This window comes from Leptopilina heterotoma, unplaced genomic scaffold (assembly GCF_015476425.1).
Source record: "Leptopilina heterotoma isolate Lh14 unplaced genomic scaffold, ASM1547642v1 Lhet_89, whole genome shotgun sequence".
Taxonomy (NCBI): Eukaryota; Metazoa; Arthropoda; class Insecta; order Hymenoptera; family Figitidae; genus Leptopilina; species Leptopilina heterotoma.
Genome location: NW_025111192.1, coordinates 1,104,230 through 1,130,378, shown reverse-complemented (window position 1 = coordinate 1,130,378; position 26,149 = coordinate 1,104,230). Strand labels below are relative to the sequence as shown.

General features: G+C 20.4%; 3 protein-coding genes across 3 annotated transcripts; 1 reads left to right on the top strand and 2 right to left on the bottom strand.

Moving 5' to 3' along the window:
* The first annotated feature begins 169 nt into the window (after positions 1–169).
* Positions 170–1,734, top strand: LOC122511666 (EEF1A lysine methyltransferase 2). The gene is made up of 4 exons (XM_043627068.1): positions 170–391; positions 514–612; positions 683–1,095; positions 1,275–1,734. Exons 1-4 carry the CDS (start codon positions 348–350, stop codon positions 1,367–1,369), a joined length of 651 nt encoding a protein of 216 aa, XP_043483003.1. The 5' UTR covers positions 170–347; the 3' UTR covers positions 1,370–1,734.
* Positions 1,735–2,084: 350 nt separating this feature from the next.
* On the bottom strand, positions 2,085–16,177 carry LOC122511667. The gene is made up of 4 exons (XM_043627069.1): positions 15,664–16,177; positions 11,689–11,838; positions 2,683–2,814; positions 2,085–2,497 (listed from the first exon to the last, which is right to left on the bottom strand). The coding sequence occupies exons 1-4, from the start codon at positions 15,803–15,805 to the stop codon at positions 2,424–2,426; spliced, it is 498 nt and encodes a 165-aa protein (XP_043483004.1). The 5' UTR covers positions 15,806–16,177; the 3' UTR covers positions 2,085–2,423.
* Positions 16,178–21,853: 5,676 nt separating this feature from the next.
* Positions 21,854–24,732, bottom strand: LOC122511662. The gene is made up of 3 exons (XM_043627061.1): positions 24,505–24,732; positions 22,422–23,379; positions 21,854–22,325 (listed from the first exon to the last, which is right to left on the bottom strand). The coding sequence occupies exons 1-3, from the start codon at positions 24,530–24,532 to the stop codon at positions 22,304–22,306; spliced, it is 1,008 nt and encodes a 335-aa protein (XP_043482996.1). The 5' UTR covers positions 24,533–24,732; the 3' UTR covers positions 21,854–22,303.
* Between the last annotated feature and the right edge of the window lie 1,417 nt (positions 24,733–26,149).

Genomic DNA, 26,149 nt, shown 5'->3' with positions numbered 1-26,149 from the left:
ATTGTTCTGAACAATGACAAGTAAAATGAGGAATGAAGAAAATTATGTTATAATGACTACTTTATTTTCACTAAGTTGCTTATTAATTAAAGTGTCTTAATTATCAGTTGAAAAAGTAAACATAACCAACTACTTGACTCACGTTGTACTTATTTGAGGTTAGGTTCGTGTTTCGTAAACAGGTGATTGACAACAACACAAATACACAATTGTCACGTGTAAGCTTTCGTGAATCATTACAATTATTATAAATTGAAACAATTTGTTGTTTACATTTTATAATTTATTTCAATATTTTCAATACACTGGAAAAACGAATATATTCGAAACATTCGAAGATATCGAATATGGAGAAAGAATTAGATCCTTCAGAGTTGGGTACTTTGGAATTGTGAGTATTTACTATTACTTAAATATTCTCAAAAGCAAAATTTACTTTACTCTTTTTGTGTCCTTACGAAGAAAGTATTTATTTATTTACAAGTAAAAATTGACGAAAAATCTCCATTACAGTTGGGAGAAGACTTATGCTTTAGAAATCGAAAATTTCAAGGATCATGGCGATTCGGGAGAAGTTTGGTTTGGAAATGCAAATGCTTCCAGAGTAGTAAAGTAACTAATTAACTATTTATTAATTAAAAACTGTATAGAAAACAAACTAACATTTATTCTCAATTTTCAGTTGTATAAATTCAAGGCTAGAAATGAAAAAAGACGAGAAAATAATTGATCTGGGTTGTGGTAATGGAATGCTTTTGGTTGATTTAGCTGAAAATGGTTTTGAAAATTTAGTCGGAGTTGATTATTCCCAGAAGGCAATAGATCTCGCAGATGCTGTTTTAAAAGACAATAAAATAAATTCTGTGAAACTACAAGTCTGTGACATTCTCGATGAGACGAATTCCTTACCAAATGATTTTAAACTTGCTCACGATAAAGGCACATATGATGCAATTAGCCTCAATCCTGAAAACCCGAAGGAAAATCGAATAAAGTATATTAAAAATATTCACAAAATTCTCTTGCCTGGAGGATATTTACTCTTAACTTCCTGCAACTGGACGAAGGACGAATTGATCGAACATTTTAGGGAAAGTGAGTAGAGAACATTTCTTTCAAGAAAACTAAATATTATTCAGAAAAAATGATACAATTATTTATACACAACTAATGAAGAAGAAGAATTTTTCAAATTTGCGAAAATTTTGAGAAACAAAATTTTATTTTTAATCTATTCAATTTTATATATACTACTACTAAATAATAATTTACAGAATTTAATTTCCTCTTCGAACTTCCTACAAAGACATTTTCATTTGGTGGACAAACTGGAAATACCGTAACGCAGTTGGTTTTTACAAAACAGTAAATTACGACATAAATAAGATTTCGATCGACATTAAAAAGTCCAGTTTCGACTATAATTTCAAAACTAGAAATTGACTTCTTTTCAAATATCAGTTAAACTTGTTAAGTAGTTGAAATCTAGAAAAACAGTTTAAAGGTAAGAAGATAACTAATAGAAATTAATTTGTCTATTTTTAACAATTATAAAATGTGTAGAATTCTCTCTAAATTTATAAATGAAAGCATACAAGTGCACTTGTGTGAATTTCGGAGAATACAAATATTACAAGACATTCTATTTTAGAAAGAAATACGAGTGAATTTTTTATTATTACTTCTAATAAAGTGTATATACTTCTATTAAATATATTTTAAATTCACATTTAATGAATCACAGTTAATTTAATTAAAAATAAAACGGACTTAGTAGTAATTCTAAAATTGATTCGTGATTTGCACACACAACTATTTTCTATTTGTTAACTTTAGTCAACATTTTCAATTTATTGACTTGACCAGCAGTCAAGAATCATCGAGTATTCCATAAATGATATATTTTATAAATATTCTATAAATAAAATTTCATAAAGCGAGTATTATTTGTTCTTTAAACTAGAAAATCTCATTTTTGTTACGGATAAAATCAAAATTGATTTTTGACGTTATTAATATTAAGAAATAATAATTAATTATATAGAATAATTTTATAATTATTCTATATTTAAATAATATTCTATATTAATAATAATTAAATTATCGAATTTTATTCAATTAATAATATTTTTTTTTATAAAATCTATATTACTTGTTCCATTTCGTATTAGAAGGCATTTTTGGTGTTATGAAATGCGATTAGATTTTCAAATATAGTATTAATATATATATAATAAAAATTCGCAGACGAAAAATTTTTAGAGTTATTTTTAAATAATGATGCCATAAATGATGAATGAAACAAGTCTTTTTCTTTTTTTAATGGTTCACTGTTTGGAATTTTTGAAATTACTGAAAACTAATGTTTCTTTTTTGTGATATAATTATTATCTAGAAACCTAATAAATTTTGTATTCGTTTTCTTAGATGTTGGATCTTCCGAATATAAGAAAGATGGTGAATAAAGTCAGTGTTGAAATTCCTAGACTAGGAGCTCCTGCAAAAATAAAGATTTTTTTAAGTGATTGTGAGAGGTGAATATTAATATTTTTTAATTTTGTAGATACTTTTATACAAATTTTATAATAACTAATTTTTATAATTAGTATTTAAATATTGTAAATAACAATTTTGTAAATTATATTTACAATTTTTAAAAATAGTTAAATACGTATTACGTACCATTGCACATTTTATTATCTTCGAAATATCCTTCTTTGCAATAACATCGTTTTCCTGGCAACGTATTGTTTCCTTGAATGCATTGGGCACCATCAGTGCATTCAGAATCATAATTACAAGGTGCTCCCACGGCTAAAATTTTTAAATATTTATTTATTATTATTTATATTCATATTTATTTATTATTCAGATTCAAAGGTGGGCACCGTTAACCTAAAAATTAACGTCGTTAATCGTTAATTCGTTAAGTGAAAAAGTTAACTTCGTTAATAGTTAATCCGTTTACGAACAAGAAAATTAACGGAAGTTAACGTTAACCGTTAAAGTTAACATAAATTTAAAAAAATTCGTAATTGCATTCTAATGTACAAAAAAACAAATGTTCTTTTTCATTAATTTTTATTTTTTTACATCAAATCTAAGAGACACATGTTTACTTTAATAAACAACTAAAGTTTCGACAAAATATTTTTATTATGATACCCTGCTAAAAATAAAATCAGGAATAATAAGAAAACGTCAGAAAATTTGATGTTTTGTGACTACTTTAACGTTTTCTGAAGCTTTTGGTTAATTCTGACTAAAGGGTTTTTTATGCTCCTGTTGAATCCTGATTATTATGGATTGTGATTATTTCTCATTGAATTCATCTTTTTTATTTTTAGCCCCCACCAAAATATAGTGGGTAAATGTAAAGTACCGTTAAAACTTCAAATTTGTGCGTATCCCTTTTTTCACAATAGAATCGTGGGTTTTTTGTTATGAGCTTCGGGGGTCTCCAACCTGATTTTTATTGCTCAAAAGTTTTGCAATTTTAACATTCAAGTGAAATCAATATAAATTCAGAATCTAAAAATCTCCACGATTACAAATATCTAAAATTTATTATAAAAACATTTTTTAAGGAAACTGTAACGTATCTCGAAAACCGTAATTGATAAATAAAAAAGAATATTATTTTTGAATTTAAGTTCTAAAGGATATTAAATGGGTTAGTGGAAAAAAGGACACCTCGAATTTTGGTTAAAAAAGAGAACACCTCGCTTTTTAGTTGAAGAAAAGGACACCTCGAAAATATTAATTTTAAATGCATTTTTGTTTGACGATAATATGTGTAATTTAATTGATTTATGAGATTCTGTGCTCAAAAAACTATGAAGATAATATGTTCTTGAATCTTCTATTACAAAAACTCAAAAAACAATTACATTACACATAGTATCGCCAAACGAGAATTGATATAAAATTAATATTTTCGAGGTGTCCTTTTCTTCAACTAAAATGCGAGGTGTCCTCTTTTTCAACCAAAATTCGAGGTGTCCTTTTTTTCCACTAACCCAGCGTATTGTATAAATAATAAGAACATAACGTTAGAATTCTAAGTCGATGAAAAACAAGTATAATGTTTAAATAAATATAAACGTAAACAAATAAAAAGATTTTCCTTCAATTTTATGACTGTCAGTTGACCTTTTTCCAGGTAAAAGAGGGTGTCGACTTTGTATAAAAAACCTGACTACTTTTGAATTTTTATGCTTAAACATATGACTTAAGTCTGATGTTCTGTGGCTGCAATCATAACAAAAGCAATTTAAAATCATCAGAGATTCTGACTAAATTTCTGTCGCTTTGTGACTTTATTTTTAGTAGGGTAATTAAAATTAAAAAAAAAAGAAATTTAACGGACCTTAGTTAACGAAAGAGAAATGTAACGGAAGTTAACAAGTCCGTTAACTGTTTTTAAAATTAACTTAAAAGTTAAATCGTTAACGAAAAAATTAACGAAGTTAATTAACGATTAACGGATTAACGCTTTTCTGCCCACCTTTGTTCAGATTATTATTATTATCACGATTCAATTACTTTCAAAAATTTTGAGAAAATTTTTCGCGTAAATTCAATTATTTTTCTACAAATAATGAAATTTGTCGCTGAAATTTAATTACATTCAATATCTACTATTTGAATAAAATTCCTCAATTATTTTAAATACAATTTTAATTAAATTATTCTAAATAATTCAATTTTCCCATAAAATTTTAATCAAATTCTTCCGAAGAAATGTCATTATTTTCAATTAATTTAATAAAAATTTTTGCAAGAACTTAATAGTTTTCACAAATAGTAGAATTCTTTGCAGAAATTCAATTATTTTCTATACAATTGTATCGAAAAAATTCAATTATTATTTTCAAAATTTTTCTCATGAAAAATAATTTAAAAAAAATTTTTTTTCAACAATTATAATAAAATTCTTTGCAGAAATTCAATTATTTTCAATACAATAATTGTAATAAAATTCTTCGAAAGAATTCAATTATTTAAAAAAATGTGAATAAAATTCTTATCAAGAATTCAATTATTTCCGAAAATTTTAATAAAATTCTACGCATGAATTCAATTATTTTCAAAAGTAATAAAATTTGTCACAGGATTTCAATTCCTTTACGAAAATTATTTATAAAATTAGTTGCAAGAATTCAATTATATTCATAAAAAAAATTCTTCGCAGAAAATCAATTATTTTCAATACAATTGTAATTAAATTCCTCGAAAGAATTCGATTATTTTCAAAATTTTTCTTAAAAACTGCTCCAAAAAAAAATTTAATTATTTCCGAAAATTTTAATATAATTCAACACATGAATTCAATTATTTTTAAATGTAATAAAATTTGTCACAGGAATTCAATTTTAAAAAATTGTTGATAAATATTCGTTGCAAGAATTCAATTTTCAAAATCAATAAAATTCTTCGCAGGATTTTAATTATTTTCAAAAAAAAAATTGTAATTAAATTCCTTGAAAAAAGTAAATTATTTTTAAAATTTTGAAGAGAATTTTTCACGAAAATTCAATTATTTTGACAAATGATTAAATTTTTCACAAGAATTAAATTATCTATTAATAAAAATTATCAAATTAGTTGCAAGAATTCAATTATCTTCTTTAATATATGTAGTAGAATCCTTGCAGAATTTCAATTATTTTTAAAAGAATTTTGAAATTAATTATTCAAAATATTATTTTTTTAAAATTTTAATAAAATTTTTCCAAAAAATTTAATTGTTTTCAAAAATTCAATTATTTTAAAAATTTTTCACAGAAATTCAATTAATTGAAAAAATTATAATAATAATATTTGTTACAAGAATTCAATTATTTTCATAAATGGAAAAATTCTTCGCAGGATTTCAATTATTTTTAATACAATTTTAAATAAATTATTCGAAAATTGTTATTATTCTTAAAAATTTTATTAAAATTCTTCGAAAAAAATCAATTATTTAAAAAAATTTTGATAAAATAAGAATTAATTTTAAGAATTATAATCAATTATTGAATCAATGCTTTATTTTTGTATTTAAATAATTGAATTCTCGTACATATTTCTAAGAACTAAATTGAAAATTAATTTCAATTAACATTTTAGATAATAATTGAATATTGGAAGCATATGAATTTTTAGAAATAATTAAATTTCCATAGATTTTCAAATTGAAATCTTGGAAAATTGTATTGTTGAAAAACAGCAATGATATTTAAATATTTATTTTTAAAATTTATTAATTTAATATTTTCTTTAAAAAATTTTAAACTTTTAAATAGTTTTATTTAAAAATTCCAAAAAAATAATTGAATTTTTAAAGAATTACAGTTGTAATTTTATTTTTTTACTTTTCAAAATTTGTTTTGAAATATAATTGTTTTTTTGAAGAATTCTAACTAAAAATTGGGAAAAAATGTGAGTTTTAGAAAAATTTAGAATTGAAATTATTTCCAGAATGAGAAAGAAGTGAACATTTTTTATTGAAATCAGGAAAAAGTCAGGGAAATACAGAAACAAATTTCTGTGATTTTTGTGAATCGACTCAAACGATTTTGTTAGTTGTTAAATTTAATTTTTAAATTGCTATTTTTTACTATTCACTTTTTGGTACTTTTTTTAAAATTAATTAACGAGTACGAAGCCTTGAACAATAATATAATAATATTCTTATTCTTATTCTTATTATTTTTATTTTTTTTAATAAAAAAATTTTGATTAATATTATTACAAATATTATTTGTTATTATTATTATTAAAAAATAGCAATTATTCAAAATACTGACAATATAATTTTTCTCCCCAAAAAAATTATTTTTTATGGGAAAGAAGATTCTATCAGTAATTGCTCTCCTTTCTGTTATTTCTCTCTAATAACTTTGTTTCTAAGCAACTAATCATTTTATTTAGTATAGAAATATTAAGTTTTTCTTTTTTTTCTAGAAAACAAATATCACTTCTATATTCTTTCTGTTTACTCGTAATCGCTCTAGCGCGTGATGAATTTTTATCATCTAGCTTTATTTGGAAAAAAAAAGTTTTTCAAATCTGATGAAATTTACATTTATTAACATTTTTTGAAAAGAGAAAACTTTTTTTGTTCTTTCTATCTTAATGGCTTATTATTCATTATCCAAATTAGTACATTATTATTTTCTTATTCATCAAATAATGATTTTATCATTACAAGAAAATTATTAAACAAAAAAAAATAAATAAATATAAAGTGTCTCGTTTACATTTTTAAGTAAATCAATATTTATTTGTTATAAATTCCCCGCAGTCCATCAATATATAAATAAAGTAATAAAAATTAATTTAATAAAATAATTAATAACTAATAATTAAGAAAATAAAGGTTTAATAACAAACTAATTATGTATAAATAAATAAATAAATAAAAAATAGTTTCAGATCAATAAATAATTTTCTATTTAATTTTATTACTATTTTTGAAGATTGTTGAAAATACTATTTTTATAAAAAGAATTATCCCGGCTATAAATAAATAAATAAATTATAATAAAAATTAATTAATTGAGAAAGAAAATAAAATTAATAGAAATAAATTTTAGAGAAAGGCGATGAAAAAATCTGGAGCATAATTACTTAGATTGAAAGACAATTCACGCCCCCTAATCATTTTGATTTGTGTCCGTGGCAAATCGTCAAAAGTAATTAAAGTAAATGTGACCATTATTATTGGCATAGATTTTGCATGGGATCGATATTGTGTAACTTTTGTTCTTAATTACTTCATGCCATGCAACCAATGATTCTTGTGTGTCTTATCAACCCCAGTGAAGTTTGTTAGGTACCTTTATATAGAACTAACACTTTATTTGATGATTACTGTAGGCGATTCACCTAAATTGCTTCACTAAAATTTACATATAAATTAAATTTTTTTCATATATACATTACACAATTTTTTGATACTAAATTTAATTTCTACAGATTGAAGGCTATTATTTTCAGAGAGAAATATTTTCTTATAATCTGATATTGTATATTTATTCAAATTGTAAATTATTCAAATCGAAACAAAAAGGGTGTTTGAAATTTTATTCTAAGAAACAATTCTTATTTGAAAAATTAAATCTATTTTTAATTTGAAAAATAAAATTTACTTTTTAAATGAAAGAGTAAAATTTGTTTCTTAATTTAAAAAGTGAAATTTATTTTTTAATTTGGAGAATAAAATTGATTTTTTAATTTAAAAAATAAAATTTATTTTACAATTTACAGAGTAAAATTGATTTTTTAATTTAATGAGTAAAACTAATTTTTTACTTTGAAGAATAAATTTTTTTTTCAATTTAAGGAATAAAATTAAATTAAGAGTGAAATTTATTTTTTAATTTGGAGAATAAAATTTGTTTTTCAATTTGAAGAATAAAATTAAATTATTAGTGAAATTCATTTTTTAATTTGAAAAATAAAATTGATTTTTTAATTTAAAGAATATAAAATTTGTATTTTATTTTGAAGAATAAAATTGATTTTTTAATTTGAAGAATAAAATTAAATTATTTGAGAAATTTATTTTTTAATTTGAATAATAAAATTAAATTATTAGTGAAATTTATTTTTTAATTTGAAGAATAAAATTAAATTATTTGAAAAATTTATTTTTTAATTTGAAGAATAAAATTGATTTTTTAATTTAAAAAATAAAATTTATGTTATAATTTAAAGAGTAAAATTGATTTTTTAATTCAGAGAGTAAAACTGATTTTTTAATTTGAAAAATAAATTTTTTTTTTCAATTTGAAGCATAAAATTTAATTTTTAAGTAGAAAAACAAAATTGATTTTTTTTATTATGAATAAGAATAAAATTTATTTTTTAATTTGAAACACAGATATTTTAATTCGGAGAATAAAATTGATTTTTTAATTTAAAAAATAAAATTTATTTTATAATTTAAAGAGTAAAATTGATTTTTTAATTTAGAGAGTAAAACTGATTTTATTATTTGAAGAATAAAATCTATTTTTCAAATGGAAGCATAAAATTCAATTTTTAAGTAGAAAAAAAATATTGTTTTTTTTTAATTTGAAGATTAAAATTTATTTTTTAATTTGAAAACCAACATTGTTTTTTTAATTTGAAGAATACAATTTGTCTTTCAGTTTGGAAAATAAAATTAATTTTTTAATTGAAACAGTAAAATTGATTTGTTAATTTAAAGAGTAAAAGTGATTTTTTAATTTGAAGAATAAAATTTGTTTCACTTTAGTTTGAAGAATAAAATTTATTTTTTAATTTAAAAAACAAAATTGATTTTTTATTTTAAAGAATAAAATTTGTTTTTTAATTAGAAGAATAAAGTACAGTTTTTAATTTGAAAAATTAAATTTATTTTCTATTTAAAGAATAAAATTTGTATTTTAGTTTGAAGAATAAAATTTATTTTTTAATTTGAAAAACAAAATTGATTTTTAATTTGAAGAATAAAATTTATTTTTTAATTTAAAAAACAAAATTGATTTTTTATTTTGCAGAATAAAATTTGTCTTTTAATTAGAAGAATAAAATTTATTTTTTAATTTAAAGAATAAAATTTATATTTTAGTTTGAAGAATAAAATTAATTTTTAACTTGAAAAACAACATTGATTTTTTAATTTGAAGAATTAAATTTGTCTCTTAAGTTGGAAAATAAATTTTTTTTTTAATTTAAACAATAAAATTTCTTTGTTAATTTAAAGATTAAAACAGATTTTTTAATTTGAAGAATAAAATTTGTTTTTACTTTAATTCGAAGAATAAATTTTATTTTTTAATTTACAAAACAAAATTGATTTTTTATTTTGAAGAATAAAATTTGTCTTTTAATTAGAAGAAGAAAATTCAGTTTTTAATTTGAAAAACTAAATTTTTTATTTAATTTAAACAGTAAAATTGATTTGTTAATTTAAAGAGTGAAACTGATTTTTTAATTTGAAGAATAAAATTTGTGTTACTTTAATTTGAAGGATGAAATCTGTCTTTTTATTAGAAGAATAAAATTCAGTTTTTAATTTGGAAAATTATTTTTTGTTTTTAATTTAAAGAATAAAATTTATATTTTAGTTTGAAGAATAAAATTTATTTTTTAATTTCAAAAACAAAATTGATTTTTCAATTTAAAAAATAAAATTTGTCTCAATTTTAATTTTGAAGAACAAAATTTCCATTTTAATTTAAAAAATAATTCATTGACATAAGAATTCTTTTCTCTCCACCGGAATCAATAAAACTGCTAGGAAAATTCAAATAAAATTTATAAAGTTCAAGAGTATTTTCATTTACGTACTTTGCAAAATAAATACACCAGTGAATGTAAATGATTCTATACACGCATGCCAGTATAAAAAAAAGAACGTGTTCTCATAAAGTAATAGAAAATGACACCTTTGCATTTTTAAAATTCATACTTTAGAGACTTAAAAGTTAAGAATCATTTTTTCTGACGCGGACAAATGAGTAACCTATATTCGTATCTTACAGCTTCTATCTGTAATTCTGCGGAAAAATATCTATAAAAAATCGAAGGAAATAATGTTTTCAAATTGGCACCTACTTTTTTTCTCTGTGTATGATTTTCACAAGAAATATACCATAAATTGATAATCTCTATAAACTTTTAGAAAAAGTTATTTTTCTACGATAATTCTCTTTCTCCGAGAAGAAAAAGTAGAATAATTTCGCAATAATTTTTACAAGTTTTTTCCTATATAATTTTCCATAGAGCACTAAAAATGTTATCAGTTATTGTAAATATGGTTTTAAAGAGAAAATTGTTCTATTTTTTAATTATTGACTATTTTTAAAAGGCTACATTACTCCAGAGTATGAGAAAATTTATGTAAAATGAAAAAGTATACGTTTTTGAGTTAAATATTAAGTGTAAAAAAATTTTTTCTTTACTCGGAAAAAAAACGTTTACTTGGAACAACGATAAATTTCTCTAGAATATCGAAAGTATTAATTGAAGTAAATAAAAATATCACTAATTTTTCTTTCTATTTAAGTATTTTTTTAAAATTATTCTACTGCAATGAAAAATAATGTAAATTAAAAATTTACTTAGCTAAAAATTATTTTTTTTTAGTATAAAATAATTTTTCTTTTAAAATGCAAATTAAAAACAAAAAAAATTGTCGTTCATTTAAACGTTCGAAACTTTAGAAACATAATAATTAATAAATATTTAAAATATTAAAACAAAAATATTGAAATCAATTTAAAATTGAATCAATTTGAAATTGAAATTAAATATTTAAAAAATAACTAAAATATTAAAATAAAAATTAAAAATATTAAAAAACAAATAATTCGCCTGCGACAAAAAATAGAAAATACAGCTAAAGATAGAAAAAATTATCGATATTTTTATTTTCATTGAATTGCATACTGATTTTAACTACTCTAAAGTTTCAGAGAGTCATAAAATAAATTCTATTTTTACATTCTTTGCGTATAAATGTTTTGATTTTGAAGAAGTGACCTTCAAAATATTTTTTTTTTACTTTCCTATACTAAGAAAATTTATTCCCAGGAGTAAATTTGGAATATCTGATTTTGATTAATGAGATTTCGAGAAAAATTCTTTCTCCTTTTTATTTTATTTATTTTTTTTTATTCTTTTTTTTTAAACTTGAAATGTCTTTAAGATTTGTGGCATTATTTTTACCTTGTACTTTATTTGTGCAAAACCCATTGTCAGGTGCATTATAATCTCCACAAAGACACCGCATGATATTGTCTTGAGGATGGGTCATGCAATATGTGTTTCGTATCCCCTCACAGTTGGCTTGCGTTTTGCACTCACGAGCTTTTCCAACTAAAATAAAAAAAATTATATTCATAATTGTTACCGATTACTAATAATTGTAGTAATTTATTGCGTTTGAATATAAATTTCGAATAGACAAATTTATTTACTTTTATTTAACTCAAATGAATTAATTTAATTTAATTTATTAATTATATTTGCGTTAAATAAAATTTCTCTCTGAGTGTGCAAACTTAGGTACATTTTTTAAATTTAATTAAAGTGAAAAAAAAATTTATTTGATTCAAAATAATCGGTGTGTGTCTATTATCAAATAATTTTTAATTGTAAATACAATTTATTTTGATTTAATTAAAAGTTGATTACTTGAACCAATAATTTCAGAATTTGAGGCAAATACAATTTACTTGACTAAAATAAAAATTATTTGATTGAAATAAATATTTATTTGATAATAGACAAGTAATCGATTATTTTGAACCAAATAAATTTTTTGTTTCAGTGATAAATTATTTTATATTAAAAATTAAATTAAAAAAATAAATTATCTACTTTTAATATTGTGCGATTTTACATTAATTTCTAAGGAAAAGCAATCAGTTTATAGAAATAATAATTTAACAAAAAAATTCTAATTGTTATAAATTATTATACAACTTTATTACAATTATTATTTATAATTAAAAATAATTATTATCTACAATAATTATTTGTTTTTATTTATTATTATTTATTTAAAATATTTTATTTAAATTTACAATTGTTATACAAAGATTTCAAACCTTTTTGAAAGTAGTCAAATTAAAAATCTTAAACAGCCTAATAATAAAGACACTTCAAGATAATTTTACGATTAAAAAAAGCTGTATTTTTACAGCTATTGAAAAAATAGCAATTTTTTTTTCTAATGTGATTCGTAGATGTAGGGAAAATTTTTAATTATTTTTAAAATTATGCGAACTTTTAAAAATTATTCTAAATGATCTATAATAGTGAATTTTACAAGCTGAAAAGGTTTATGTTCGTTATGATGGTTTGTAAATTTAATTACGAAAATTGATATAAATTTTATTCATGATAGAAAGTTGGATATAAATTTTTGTTTTCCAAAAAAAAGTTTCAAAAAAATATCTTCCTTCACACACTCAGAAAAAAGGTAATTTTTACTCAGACTTTTAATTTGTTTCAAATAAATTTTATTTGGTTCAAATAAAAATTGTTTCTGTGTCGAATAAAATTTTTAGTTAAAACAAATAAATAATTTAGTAGAGTCTGAGAAAAATATACTTTTATGTAACTCAAATATAATTTGGTTTAATTAAAAAAATATTTAATTTAATTGTTTAAATTAAAATTTTTTATTTGGTTTTTTTATTTGTATTTTTTTTACTTGGTTTTTTTTATTTGGTTTAAATAAAAATTTTCTCTGGGTGGGAAAGAAGAAATTGTAATAAAATTAATTTATTAGAGTAACAAAAAAATGCGAGATCGACAGATTTTGAATTTATTAAAAATTGGTTTAAAATAATAAAATTATAAAAATCTGTAAATATAAAAAAAATGTTTTTTTTACACATTTTCCAGAGTAGGTTGTTGTTTTTTCAGGGTTGCAACCCTGGTATTCAACAAAATATTAGTATGTGTGTCCTTGACACTCGGACGTAAGATTCTGTTTTAAGATATGCAGAATTCTTATTGCAACGTTGTATTTAGCTCTCGTGTATTATTTAACTCTATGGAAAAAACTTGGAGGAGGTAGCAATTAGTTAAATTTTCAAAATTACATTTTACCGTGCATATTTATTTGTAATTAACGAACAATAGAAACATTTTTTCCATTCTTTTTTTGTTTTCTATTTTTTGTTCTCTAAAATTATAATTTTACTAATACTGAAAAGAAATTTTTACAAAATAAATTTTTGCGCATATTAATCAACAATATCGTGTATTAAAGTAATTTTACAAGAAAAAATTTATAAACAGTTTTTTTTTTTTAATAATAGAGAAAATTTCTTTACATTCGGCAAACTATTGTTGTGATCAGGGATTGAACGAGAAATTTTTATCATTACTATGATGATTTGGCAGAATCTTTTGTTAATAATAAAATTTATTGATATAACGACCATGAACTTTTGCAGCAAGATCATTATCAAGCAATGTGCATTTAAACAAATATTCTGTTTATTGTACAATATGAAAGAAGAAATTATTTTGTTTAAATTATTAGTTAAACTTAAAAATTTATAATTTAAATTAAATTAAAAATTTAAATAATTTATTATTTACATTAAATTAAAAATTGAAATAATTTATTATTTACTTAATTATTGGAATTTTTCAAAAATTAAAAAAGTGCAATTATTTTGTATTAGTTTAGTGTTAAGTAGAATTTTGCAAATTTATGAAAATATTTTTATTTGCAAAACAATGAAAAAATAATGGCAAAGTAATGGCAAAATAATAGCAAAATAATTATCAAGATACTATAAGAAAAAAAATAAATAATAATAATAATGATACACCAAGAGAAAAGTTTTATTTAAACTAAAAATAATTTATTTGTGTTAAATAAAAATATATCTATTTTTCTCAGTCTACTGAATTATTTATTTGGGACGAATAAAATTTTTATTTGGTCCAAATAAAATTTATTTGAATCAAATAAAAAAGTTTAGTAAACTCTGCACCCAGAGAAATAATTTTTAACTTCAAAGAAATTAGTTTTTTAAACTTTTTTTCATTGAAAATAAATTTTTCTTTCAAATAAAAGAGAGTTTTTTGACTGAAAAAAATTTCTTTGGTTTAAACAAATTTTCTTTGACTGCAAGAAATTACTTTTTTAATAAAAGAAAGAATTTCTTCAAAACAAAACTTTTTCTTTTAAAATTGTTTTTGAATCAAAGAAAATTGATTTGAATCAAATAAATTTTCCTTGAATAAAAAAAAATAATTTGCAATGGAATAAATGTTTTTAGTTTGAAATAAATTTTATTTGGTAGGTACAAAAAAAATTATTTGGCTAAAAATTCTATTTGACAAGAATAAAATTCATAACAGGATTTTGCTTTATTTCTCATCAAAATAAAACAAATAAACTTTATTTGAACCAAAAAAAAAAAAATTCTGTTTAAAAGAAAGAAATGTTTTTTTAAATCCAAATAAAATTCTATTTAAATCAAATAAATTTTTTTTGAACCAAATAAAATTCTGTTTAAAAGAAATAATTTTTTTTAAGTCCAAATAAAATTCTATTTAAATCAAATAAATTTTATTATTTTATAATAAATATAATTTGGTAGGCTTTGAGACAAATACACTTTTATTTATCTCAAACAAATTATATTTGATTAAATTTAAATAAAATTTTTTCTCTCAGTGTTAATAGAGGCAAAATAATGATTCTTTAATTTAAAAAGAAAAATTTCTTTGAAACAAATAAATTGTTTTTGAATCGAAGAAAATTTATTTGATACAAGTAAATTTTCTTTGAATCGAAAACAATTTATTGTTTTATTTATTTACAATGTTTGAAATGCAAGAAAATTTCTTTGAAAGGAATAAATTCTTTTTGAATCAAGGAAAATTGGATTGAAATAAAAAAATTATTTTTAAATCAAGGAAAACTTGTTTTAAACAAATAATTTTTTTTTTGAATCGAAAAAAATAATTTTCAAATGATTTTTTTGTCAAGAAGAACTTTTTTCTAACTGTGAGGCAAATATTTAATTTTTCTAGTTGTACTTTTAATAATACTTTCAATTATATTTTTTGATTACAAGTTAACATTGTTAATAAATTAATAATTAATGATAAAAATGCAATAATAATAATTTTAATAATAATAATTGAATAAAATAATGAAATACCTACCGAAACTTGGCGGAGGCGTAGGATTTTGATTTTGAGGATTCGACTTTCCAAAAGTTGTGAGTGCCATGGACCAAACTGAAGAGAAGGCGCATAATAAAAGAGCAAGAGTGAATAATATACGAATCCTCATAAATTCCGTCATGATTAATATTAACTCGATATAACAATCGACTTTCCAAACCAATAAAACCAGATAATAAAAATATTTGTTATCTTTCAAAATCACTGTTATATTTAAAAAAAGAAGAACACGAAAAACAATTTTCTCTCCTTATTCACGGCATTAACTTTTATTTACCATTTCGAATTTTTTTTTTAGCGAAAAAGTGTAACTTTTTTTGTTTAAAAACTTTTTTTAAACTTTTCTAATTAAATTATTTCTTAATCTTAATTACAAAAATTAAATTATGTTTCGAAATAAAATCATATGAACCGCGCAAGATTTTCACGCGTTACTTCTTATACTTCAATACTAATTCACTCTCTTATAAAGACTGTGGGGAGTAAAAGCCTTGCAAAGACCTTTTAAGCCTTCGAACTACCCCCACTGTTGTTCCACCTTCAACCACCACAGGAATGAATACTATACCTTTTCTTTGAATCTGATTTCCACTTGTCATTTAAGTTTCAAAAAAAAGTTATTTTCACTTTGTAACCTAATTTATTTTCTCTTATCGCCTTATATTTAAGGGAATTCATTCAGATAAATAAAAAAAAAAAAATTTGTATAATCTAAAAATAAGGGGGAAAAAATAATTAAATTACAAAAATTTTCATGTTTAACAATACAGTTATTATGGAAATGAATGACCTTTGAACTTAATGTAACACTCGTATAATAGTGCGAAAAGAAATTTATATGCGCCAGTGTGCGACATATTCTGACAATATAGTTTAATGCCTGCTTGGAAAAATAATTCTGCGAAATTTATTTGATTGGAGTAAATTTTTATCCTGGTTCGGAATAAATTTTATTTGGTTTAAGAAAATTTTTTGTTGGTTCAAGTAAATATTTTTTTGGTTCAAGTAAATTTTGTCTGATTCAGAAAAAAATATTATTTTGTTCAAGTAAATTTTTTTTGGTTCAAAATAAATTATATTTGGTTCGAGTAAATTTTTTGTTGGTTCAAGTAAATATTTTTTGGTTCAAGTAAATTTTATCTGATTCAGGAAAAAATGTTAATTCGTTGAAATAAATTATTTTTGATTCAAAATAAATTTTATTTGATTCAGAATAAATTTTATTTGGTGTAAATAAATTTTATCTGGTTCAAATAAAAACTTTATTTGATTCAAAAGAATTTTATTTCGTTCAAAAAAACTTTATTTGATTCAAAGAAATTTTATTTGATTTGATTCAAAGATATTTTATTTAATTCAATTAAAATTTTTATTTGTTTTAAGGAAAATTTTTATTTAAATTTATTAATTAGTTATTTAAATAACAAATAATAAATTTAGTAAACTCTGTGATAAATACATATATATTTGACTAAAATTAGTTTTAATTAAACTGGGTGTAATTAGCAATTATTTAATTGTAACATTTTTCTTAATTTCTAAAAAATTTTCTTCTTTTTTTGAAAATATTTTTAAAAATACACATTGCAAAAAAAAATAATAATATTAATAATAAAAAAAGTTAATCAATTCTACAATAAAATTTATTTTTTTAAATCTGAACAATTCAGTGAAACATGGAATTAAACTTTAAAATAAACGAAAAGCATAGAAATAAATTTTTAAATAAAGAAAAAATAAATTTTATTTTATTCAGATAAAAATTCTATTCATGCTTAAAAAATTTTATTAGTTATTTAAATAACAATATTAATTACTTATTTACATAAAAAATAAATAATTTAGTGCACCCAGAGAAAAGTTTTATTTAAACTAAATATAATTTATTTGAGTTAAATAAAAATGTATTTGTCTCAGAAGCTACTAAAATTATTTATTTGTTTTAAATATAAATCTCATTCGGTAAAAATAAAATTTTTATTTGAAGTAAATAAAATTTTATGTGAAGTAAATACAATTTTATTTGAAGCAAATAAAATTTTATTTGATTCAAATAAATATTTCTCTGAGTGTAATTAACAATTAGTTAATTCTAACATTTTTTTTAATTTGTCCATTCTAACAAATTTTCTCCTTATTTTTTTAAAAAATATCTTTAAAATGGCGCAATGCAAAAAAATTATTATAAATTCGTTTTTTTAATTTTGCAAATTTACTTTTCAAATCTGAACAATTCAATCTTGCTCGGAAAAAATAGAGTCCAAATTAAAGATAATTAGAAAAAAATAAAAAAAATTCTACTTTACAAAAATTATCTTTATAGAAACTATAATAATAATCTCGTTTTACCTCTTACAGTTATTTTTTCTTTTTGCAAGTAAGTTATTATTAGTTTTCGTTAACATTTAATAAAAGGCCCATTTTATGAAAGCGTTGCAGATAAAAGTATTTTTATAATAAATTTTCACTTTTCGTGAAGTACGAACATATTTCTTTTTTTTTTTTTGCTTCGAAAGATTCTTTAAATGATATATTCGTCGAAAATTTAATCATAATGAAAATAAATTTACTTTTTCAAGCTACTGATATACCTATAACGATATAAAGAAAAGTTATTTTTTTCACGAATTCAAATAAACGTTCATTTAAAATTTAAATCGTATACATATTTTATTTTCATTTTATTTCTACTAATTTTGTTGAAAATACAATATTATTAGCTGAAAATATTTTCACTTTATAATAAAAGAGAAATTAATCAAATTTAATAGCTGTTAAAAATAGATAGAATAAAGTATATAATTATATAGAGCAAAATTAATGAGAAATAAATATTAAATACAAATATTGAAGGAAAAATTTTTTTATTTTACTCAGAGAAAAATTTTATTCAAACCAAATATAATTTATCTGAGTTAAATAAAAGTACATTTGTCTCAGAATCTACTAAAATTTGTTTATTCATTATTTATTTATTTGTTTTAACTAAAAATTCTTTTCGTTACAAAAAAAATTCTTATTTGAACCAAAAAAAATTTTACTTGAACCAACAAAAAATTATTTTTAAACCAAATAAAATTTAATTTGAACTAAATAAATTTTTTTAAAACAAATATAAAATTTACAAATAAAAGTTCATTTGAACCAAATGAAATTTTATTTAAACCAAATCAATTTTTCTTTGAACCAAATCAAATTTTCTTTGAACCAAAAAAATTTTTTTTTTGAATCAAATAAAATTTATTTGAAACAATTAAACAATATTGACTTGGCAAATAAATTTTATTTGTGTCGAAAAACACTTTTATTTAAAACAAATAAAATTTATTTGGTTAAATTAAAATTTATTTGGATTAAATAGAATTTTATTTGGTTCAAAAAATTTAATTGTTTTAAATAAAATTCTATTGAGTTCAAATAAAATTTATTTTTTAAACAGAATTTTATTTGGTTCAAATAAAAATTTTTTTTTGAACAAAATAAAATTTATTTGAAACAATTAAACAATTGACTTGACTCTGAGTAAAATATATTATTTTTCTAGATGCCAAGAACAATAGTATTTTCTATTCATAATTTTTTATTTAATTATCAATAAAATATTATTTTTTGTGAATATAATTTTAAGAAAACTATTTTAAGAAAAATATTAAGAGTTTTATAATTATGTGAAATTTGTTTCAACATGTAAAAAATATAATTATTGAATTAAAGGAGAATTTTTCTAGAGCAAAAAGAAGAATGATTTGTTCTCTTTTATGTTAACATGAAAGCAATCAGAAATTTATTGCGCTGTTTCTGTGTGTATAATTTTATGAGCAGATGTTCACGAATACACTTATCTATAGGCACGCTAATATTATTTATTATTCTCGATACTATATTTGAGATATTCTATTTTCAACAATTTGTTAAACACTTATTCTTTTGTCAAGCACAATTTATTTATTCTTCTATAATAATAATAATAATAATAATAATATTATACAATTTCTTAAAAAAATATTCAGAAAATTTATTTTTTCATACATAAATAATTTTCTATTACTGCGACTGTAAATTTTAACTTCAAATTGAGAAAATAATTTTTTTTTACTTCTTTATGAAATTTTTTTTTCTAAATTTTTAAAAAAACGAAATTTTTTCTTTTCACACAGGAAAAAAAATATTTATTTGATTTAAATAAACGATTTCTGATTTATTAGCAAATAAATATTTATTTATATCAAATGATTTTTATTTAATCTAATTAAATAATAACTACAAAATCTACTAAATTATTATTTTGTTTAAAATAAAAATTTTATTTAGTACAAATAAAGTTTTTATATAGATCAAATAAAATTGATTTGAAACAATTAAAATTTATTGGAACCAAATAAAATTTAATTCGAACCAAATAAAATATACAACTATTTACTTTATAATAGACAATTGTTTAATTGAATAAAGTAATTTTTTTTTAAATATAGTTGTTAGAGAAATATAAGGAAAATTTTAAAGTTTAGGCTTAATGAAAAATATAATTTATATATTAGAAATGACACAAGTAATAATTATCATTTAACGCATTAAAATTGTTATCAAATATAAATTCTAGAATAAATCGTAAAGAAATTAACATAAAGTTCAAGGTCCATGCGGAGAATTGCAATTAAAGCTTCAATTAGTCATTGTGCATGTTTATTTAATTAATCGTTAATGAATTTTACAATGTCTTTAATGAGATTAAAGAAATTTTGAATTTCAAATTTCAAAAAAATCACGCATTTCAAACACACTTTCTTGTGCGCACAATAATTATTATTGTAAATTGAACGAACGTAATCCTATAAAGTTCTAAACGTTCAAATGAACAAAATTTATTTCTCCTCTAAATTTATTTTAATTATTTATTTTTTAAATTATTATTTTATTATATAACTTTTATTACATAATTCATTATATTATTTAAAATTTTTAATAAAAAACTACTTAAAATTTGTCCTCTACTATAAAAAAAATTATTTACAGTAATTCTAAAAGAATTAAAATTCTAAAAGAAAAATTAAATTTTTTTTCCAATTAGTAATTATCACAAAAAATTTTTAAGGAAAAATATTTCGTTCATTTGAACCTATCAAAATTTGTCGATTACGAACGAACAACATAAAAGTTTATGTCCATAGTATATAATTATATTATACACACAGAAAAAAAATATATTTTACTCACAGCCAACTAGATTTTTTATTTGTTTCAAATAAAATTTATTTGGTTCAAATAAAATTTATTTGTTTTAAACATAATTTTTTTGGTTCAAATAAAAATTTTATTTCTGCCAAATAGAATTTTTAACAAAGAAATTTTTTTGCACTAGATAAATATAATTTCAAACAAAAAATATTTAATTCTTTCAAATAAAATTTATTTGTTTTAAATAAAATTTTTTTGGTTCGAATAAAATTAATTTGGCTTTAAACAGAATTTTGTTTGGTTAAAATAAAATTTATTTCAAACAAAAAAACATTTCTTTGGTCCAAATAAAATTTATTCGTTTTGAACAGAATTTTATTTGATTCAAATAAACAATTTAATTCCTGTAAATTTTTTGCGACATAATTTTTTTAAATCAAATGAAATTTATTTGTTTAAAACAAAATTTATTTCGTTTAAGCCGAATTTTCTTTGTTTCAAATACAAATTTTATTTCTGGCAGTATTTAACCAAATAATTTATTTTGAACCAAATGAAATTGATTTCAAACAAATAAAATTTATTTTGGCTTTTATTTTTTTTTGAGTCAAATAAAAATTTTATTTATGAGGAATAGAATTTTTAACCAAATAATTTTTTTTTGACAAATAAAATTGATTTCAGACAAAAGAGATTTATTTGGTTCAAATAAAATTCAGTTGAACCAAAAACATTTTTTTTTGGTTTAATTAATATTTTTTTAGTTGAAATAAAATTTATTTGGTTTAAAAAAAATAAATTTGGCTCAAAAAAAATTTTTATTTCTCTCTAATAGAATTTTCAACCACATAATTTTTTTGAACCAAATAAAAAGTTTACTAAGCTTTGAGTAAAATATATCTTTTTTCTTGGTGCAGAAAGAAATAATAATTTATAATAATAGTAATATTAATTATAATAATAATAACAATAAAAATAATAATAAAATCAAAAGTAATAGTAATTTATTATTATTGTAGTTATATTTTATTGTAAAAATAAAAATTAAAAAAAATAATTATTATTAATGTCCCTAAAGTGGTGAACGTTCCAATGAACATTCTTTTTGTTATTTTTTTTAGGTTTGCATTTTGAAACAAAATATTAATTTTCACATTCAAATAATTACTAAATAATTAGTCAATAATTGTTAATTTTTTTTTATTTCTCATTAAAATACAATAATATTAGAAAATATCGAAAGGAAAGAAAATTTTTAATTTCTCGTTCATTAGAACGTTCAAAACTTTAAAGAAATTATTACAAACTTATATTTTATTCTAAAAATAAAAAAAAAGAAAATAAGAATAGAAATAACAACAAATAAAATATATTGAATTAAAATATTTTACTTTTTTTTATCGAAGATCCCCAGATAGAGAGCATGCAATTAGTTGAAGGATTATTACACTACTAAAATATGAGACCTGAAATATAGGAAAATTTATTTTAATTATTTTTGTAATTTTTTTTTCTAATCATACATATATTCTTCAGAATCAAAATTTGAAGTTTCGTCATACTCATGATTAAATGGTTTCATATTTAGTGCCTCCAATATATTCTGAAATGATGATGGAACTTCTTCTTGTTTTTCCTCTTCAAAGGTATTGGGCGATAAAATTCTTCCAAAATCATCAGTTTCAGTGTTCAAATTTTTTTCATTGTAGGGATTAAAGAAATCGGATACAATATCTGGATTCATGAATGTACTCCAAAAATTATCGAAACCATCCATATTGTTATTTGGAATATTTTGATTTGATAATTCCTCGTTTTCGATGTCATTAAGAATTGGAATTATTGGATTGTGATTGATTTGAAGTGGATCAATAATATTTCCCTCGGTTTGATTATTTTTTTCATTGGGATTCTTGGCTTTGAAGAGAATACGAATGTGGAATGAATCATTCTTGGGATCATCGGAAATTGCTGGGGAATTTTCATTTTCTTGAGGATCGACAATTTCCTTGTTGAATGGCAGGGAAAAACGGAAGGAAAATATTTTCTTGAATATCGGCTCATTTGGGGAACTTATTTCTTGGTTTGAACTTTTCTCTTCGGATTTTGGATTATTTTCTCCATTTGGCAGTTCGTTGTTCTGACTGAGTTCATTTTGGAAAATTTTTTCTTTTTCTTCCTCCTTGTAGGAATTTAGTAAATTTTTGATATTCAAAAGTTCGTCGGTTTTCGAATTTGGATTTTCATTGTCGATGGTTTTGTCATTGTTTAAATTTTCTCCGGTTAGTTTCAAAGTTGGTAGGAAACTTGCAGAATTTAATTCGGTTTCGATTTTTTCACTTTTGGCTGCATCGTAATATTCGGATTTGTAAAGCAACAGAACAGCTGATCCGACTAACAAAATTATTTCCACAGCGAGAATAACTTTTAAAATTTTCATAACAATTCGACATTTATTTGGCTTTGGAACACGTTCCAAATTTTCGTCCACCTTCCCCTCCTCGGAGAGGACCATCTTGTCTGTAAAAATTGATGACAAATTTTTTGTTAATAGAGAAATAATTTTTTTGATTTAATATTTTCACTCCAAGTATTCAAATTTAATTAATTTTATTTAATTTTATTTTATTCAAATTTATTGTTACAAATTAAATTTTTTTTTTTTGCTACAAAAGAAATTTGTTTTTCCTACAAAAAAAAAATCCGTTTTTGTTAGAGAAAAATAAAGTTTCGCTACAAAAAAAATTATTGTTACAAATAAAATTTGTTTTTGCTACAAATAAAATTTGTTTTTCCAAAAAAAAAATTTGATTTTGATACAAATAAAATTGGCTTTTCCTATAAAAAAAATTACTTTTGGTAACGAAAAAATTTAGTTCAGTTACAACAAAATTTATTGTTAGAAATAAAATTTTTATTTCCTACAAAAAAAATTTTTTTTGTTACAAAAAAATTTATTGTTACAAATAAAAATTGTTTTTGCCACAAATAACATTTATTATTTTTCCTACAAAAACAATTTGTTTTTGCTACAATTAAAATTTGTTTTCCCGATAAAAAAATAGTTGTTGTTACAAAACATTTTATTGTTACAAACAAAAATTGTTTTTCCTACAAAAAATAAATTATGTTTGCTAGAAAAAAATTTATTGTTACAAATAAAATTTGTCTTTGCTACAAAAAAGAATTTATTTTTTCAACAAATAAAATTTCATTTTGCTACAAATAAAATTTATTTTCTCTACAAAAAGAATTTGTTTTTGTTACGAAAAAATTTATTTTTGTTACGAAAAAAATGCAGTTTTGCTCCAAAGAAAAATTATTGTTACAAATAAAATTTATTTTCCCTACAAAAATAATTTGTTTTTGTTACAAAAAAATCTCTTTTTGTTAAAAAAAATTTAGTTTCGCTACAAAAAAAATTATAGCTACAAATAAAATTTGTTTTTGCCACAAGAAAAATTTTGTTTTTGCTACGAAGAAAATTTGTTTTTGCTACAAATAAAATTTGTTTTCGCTACAAAAAGATTTTGTTTTCGCTACAAAAAAATTTCTTCTTCAACAAAAAAAATTTTCCTTCCTTATAAAAATAAATCTAGCAGAAATTATTTTTAAATTTTTGCATAAATTCAGTAAAATACTCACCCTTATGATTCGTCCACAAATACTTCATTATTGACAACACTTTTATTTGTAAATTGACGTTTAGAGAAACTAGAGGGAAATGAATAGTAATGTTCGACGAACGGGATTTCTAACACATATATGTATATATTACGACTTTAAGAAGTATCTCCATAGGTTATCAATCTTAGGTCATTTATTGCTCTTAACTACCAACAGTTGTGTTTTTCGTGCATTTAACAATAATAATGTTATGTACATACAAAATTCTAATTTTTTCAGTTGACTTTCAACTAATAATTCTATTCTATATCAATTTTTATCAATTTTTTCCCCACTTTTCTTCGTTTTTTATTTGTCACGAATGGAAACATATTTTTTGGGAAAATAAAACTTTAATGATTGCTTAGCCTTGAGATGGAATATAGAATATGATAAAAAAAAAATTTTGTAAATACTTTAATATATGCAGGCTTTTATAGAATATAAATTATATCTGCTTTTTGCGCAGTGTAAACTTCTTTTCGAACGTAGATATTTTTCTTAGAAACTATTTTTAAATTGTTAGAAAAGAATATTATTTACTATTAAAATTTTTGATTAAATTTTTCTATGTATGTTTGTCTATGTATGAGTCACTATTTCGTAAAAATTGACAAATATTATTATTTGAGTTAATAAAGGAGTTATTGGGTTTATATTATATAAAAGAATTTTTTTCTAATTTTTTTTATTCCAATTTTAATTCTATTTTGTATTTTAATTTATATTCTATATTTTATTCAAATTTTTTATTTTATTTTTCATTTTATTTTGTATTCTACTTTTTATTGTATTTTTTTATTTTTTTTCTATTTTTAATTCTTTTCTTTTTATTCTATTTTTTTTTATTTTTTTTTTTGTTTTATTTTTTTACTCACGTTCCTAAAGTTTTTAACGTTCAAATGAACTAAAGTATTTTTTTTTCTTCCTTCAATTTGTATTTTTTGTTAAAAAAATATTTATATTTGTAAAAAGAATTATTTACCGAATAATTAAATGATTAATTTTAATTATTTTTCCCTTTTGTGTAGTAATTAAAAAAAAAAAATATTTAAACAGAAAAATAATTTCGTTCAATTGAACGTTCGAAGTTTCAGAAAAATTTGTATTATTTTTTTTCATTCTATTTTTTAATCTTTTTTAAAATTATATTTTTTATTCAAAATTCTGTCTTTAATTTTTATGTCTCTGAAATTTTTAACGTTTAAATAAAAGTCAATATTTTAGTTACTTTTTTAATTCGTATTTTATCGCAAAAAATATTATTTCGAATATTAAAAAAAATTAATTCTAAGGAAATAAATTTTGAATTTACCCTCTTTTTCAATTCCCTACAATTATTTTTTAAAATATTTAAACGGAAGAAAAAATTTCATTCGAACGTTAAAAATTTTCATGAAATCTGAATATTATTTATTTATCCTAACTTTCTAATAGTAAAAATAGAAGTTTGTTTATTATTTATTATTATTTTTATTGTTTACTTCATTTTTTGTTATATTACTTATTTTTTATTATAATTATTTTTTTTTATTTTTTTGTTATATATTGTTTTTTAATTTTTGTTTATTAATTTTCGAAGAAAACTGAAAAGTCATAAAACTTGTATATTTGGATGATATTT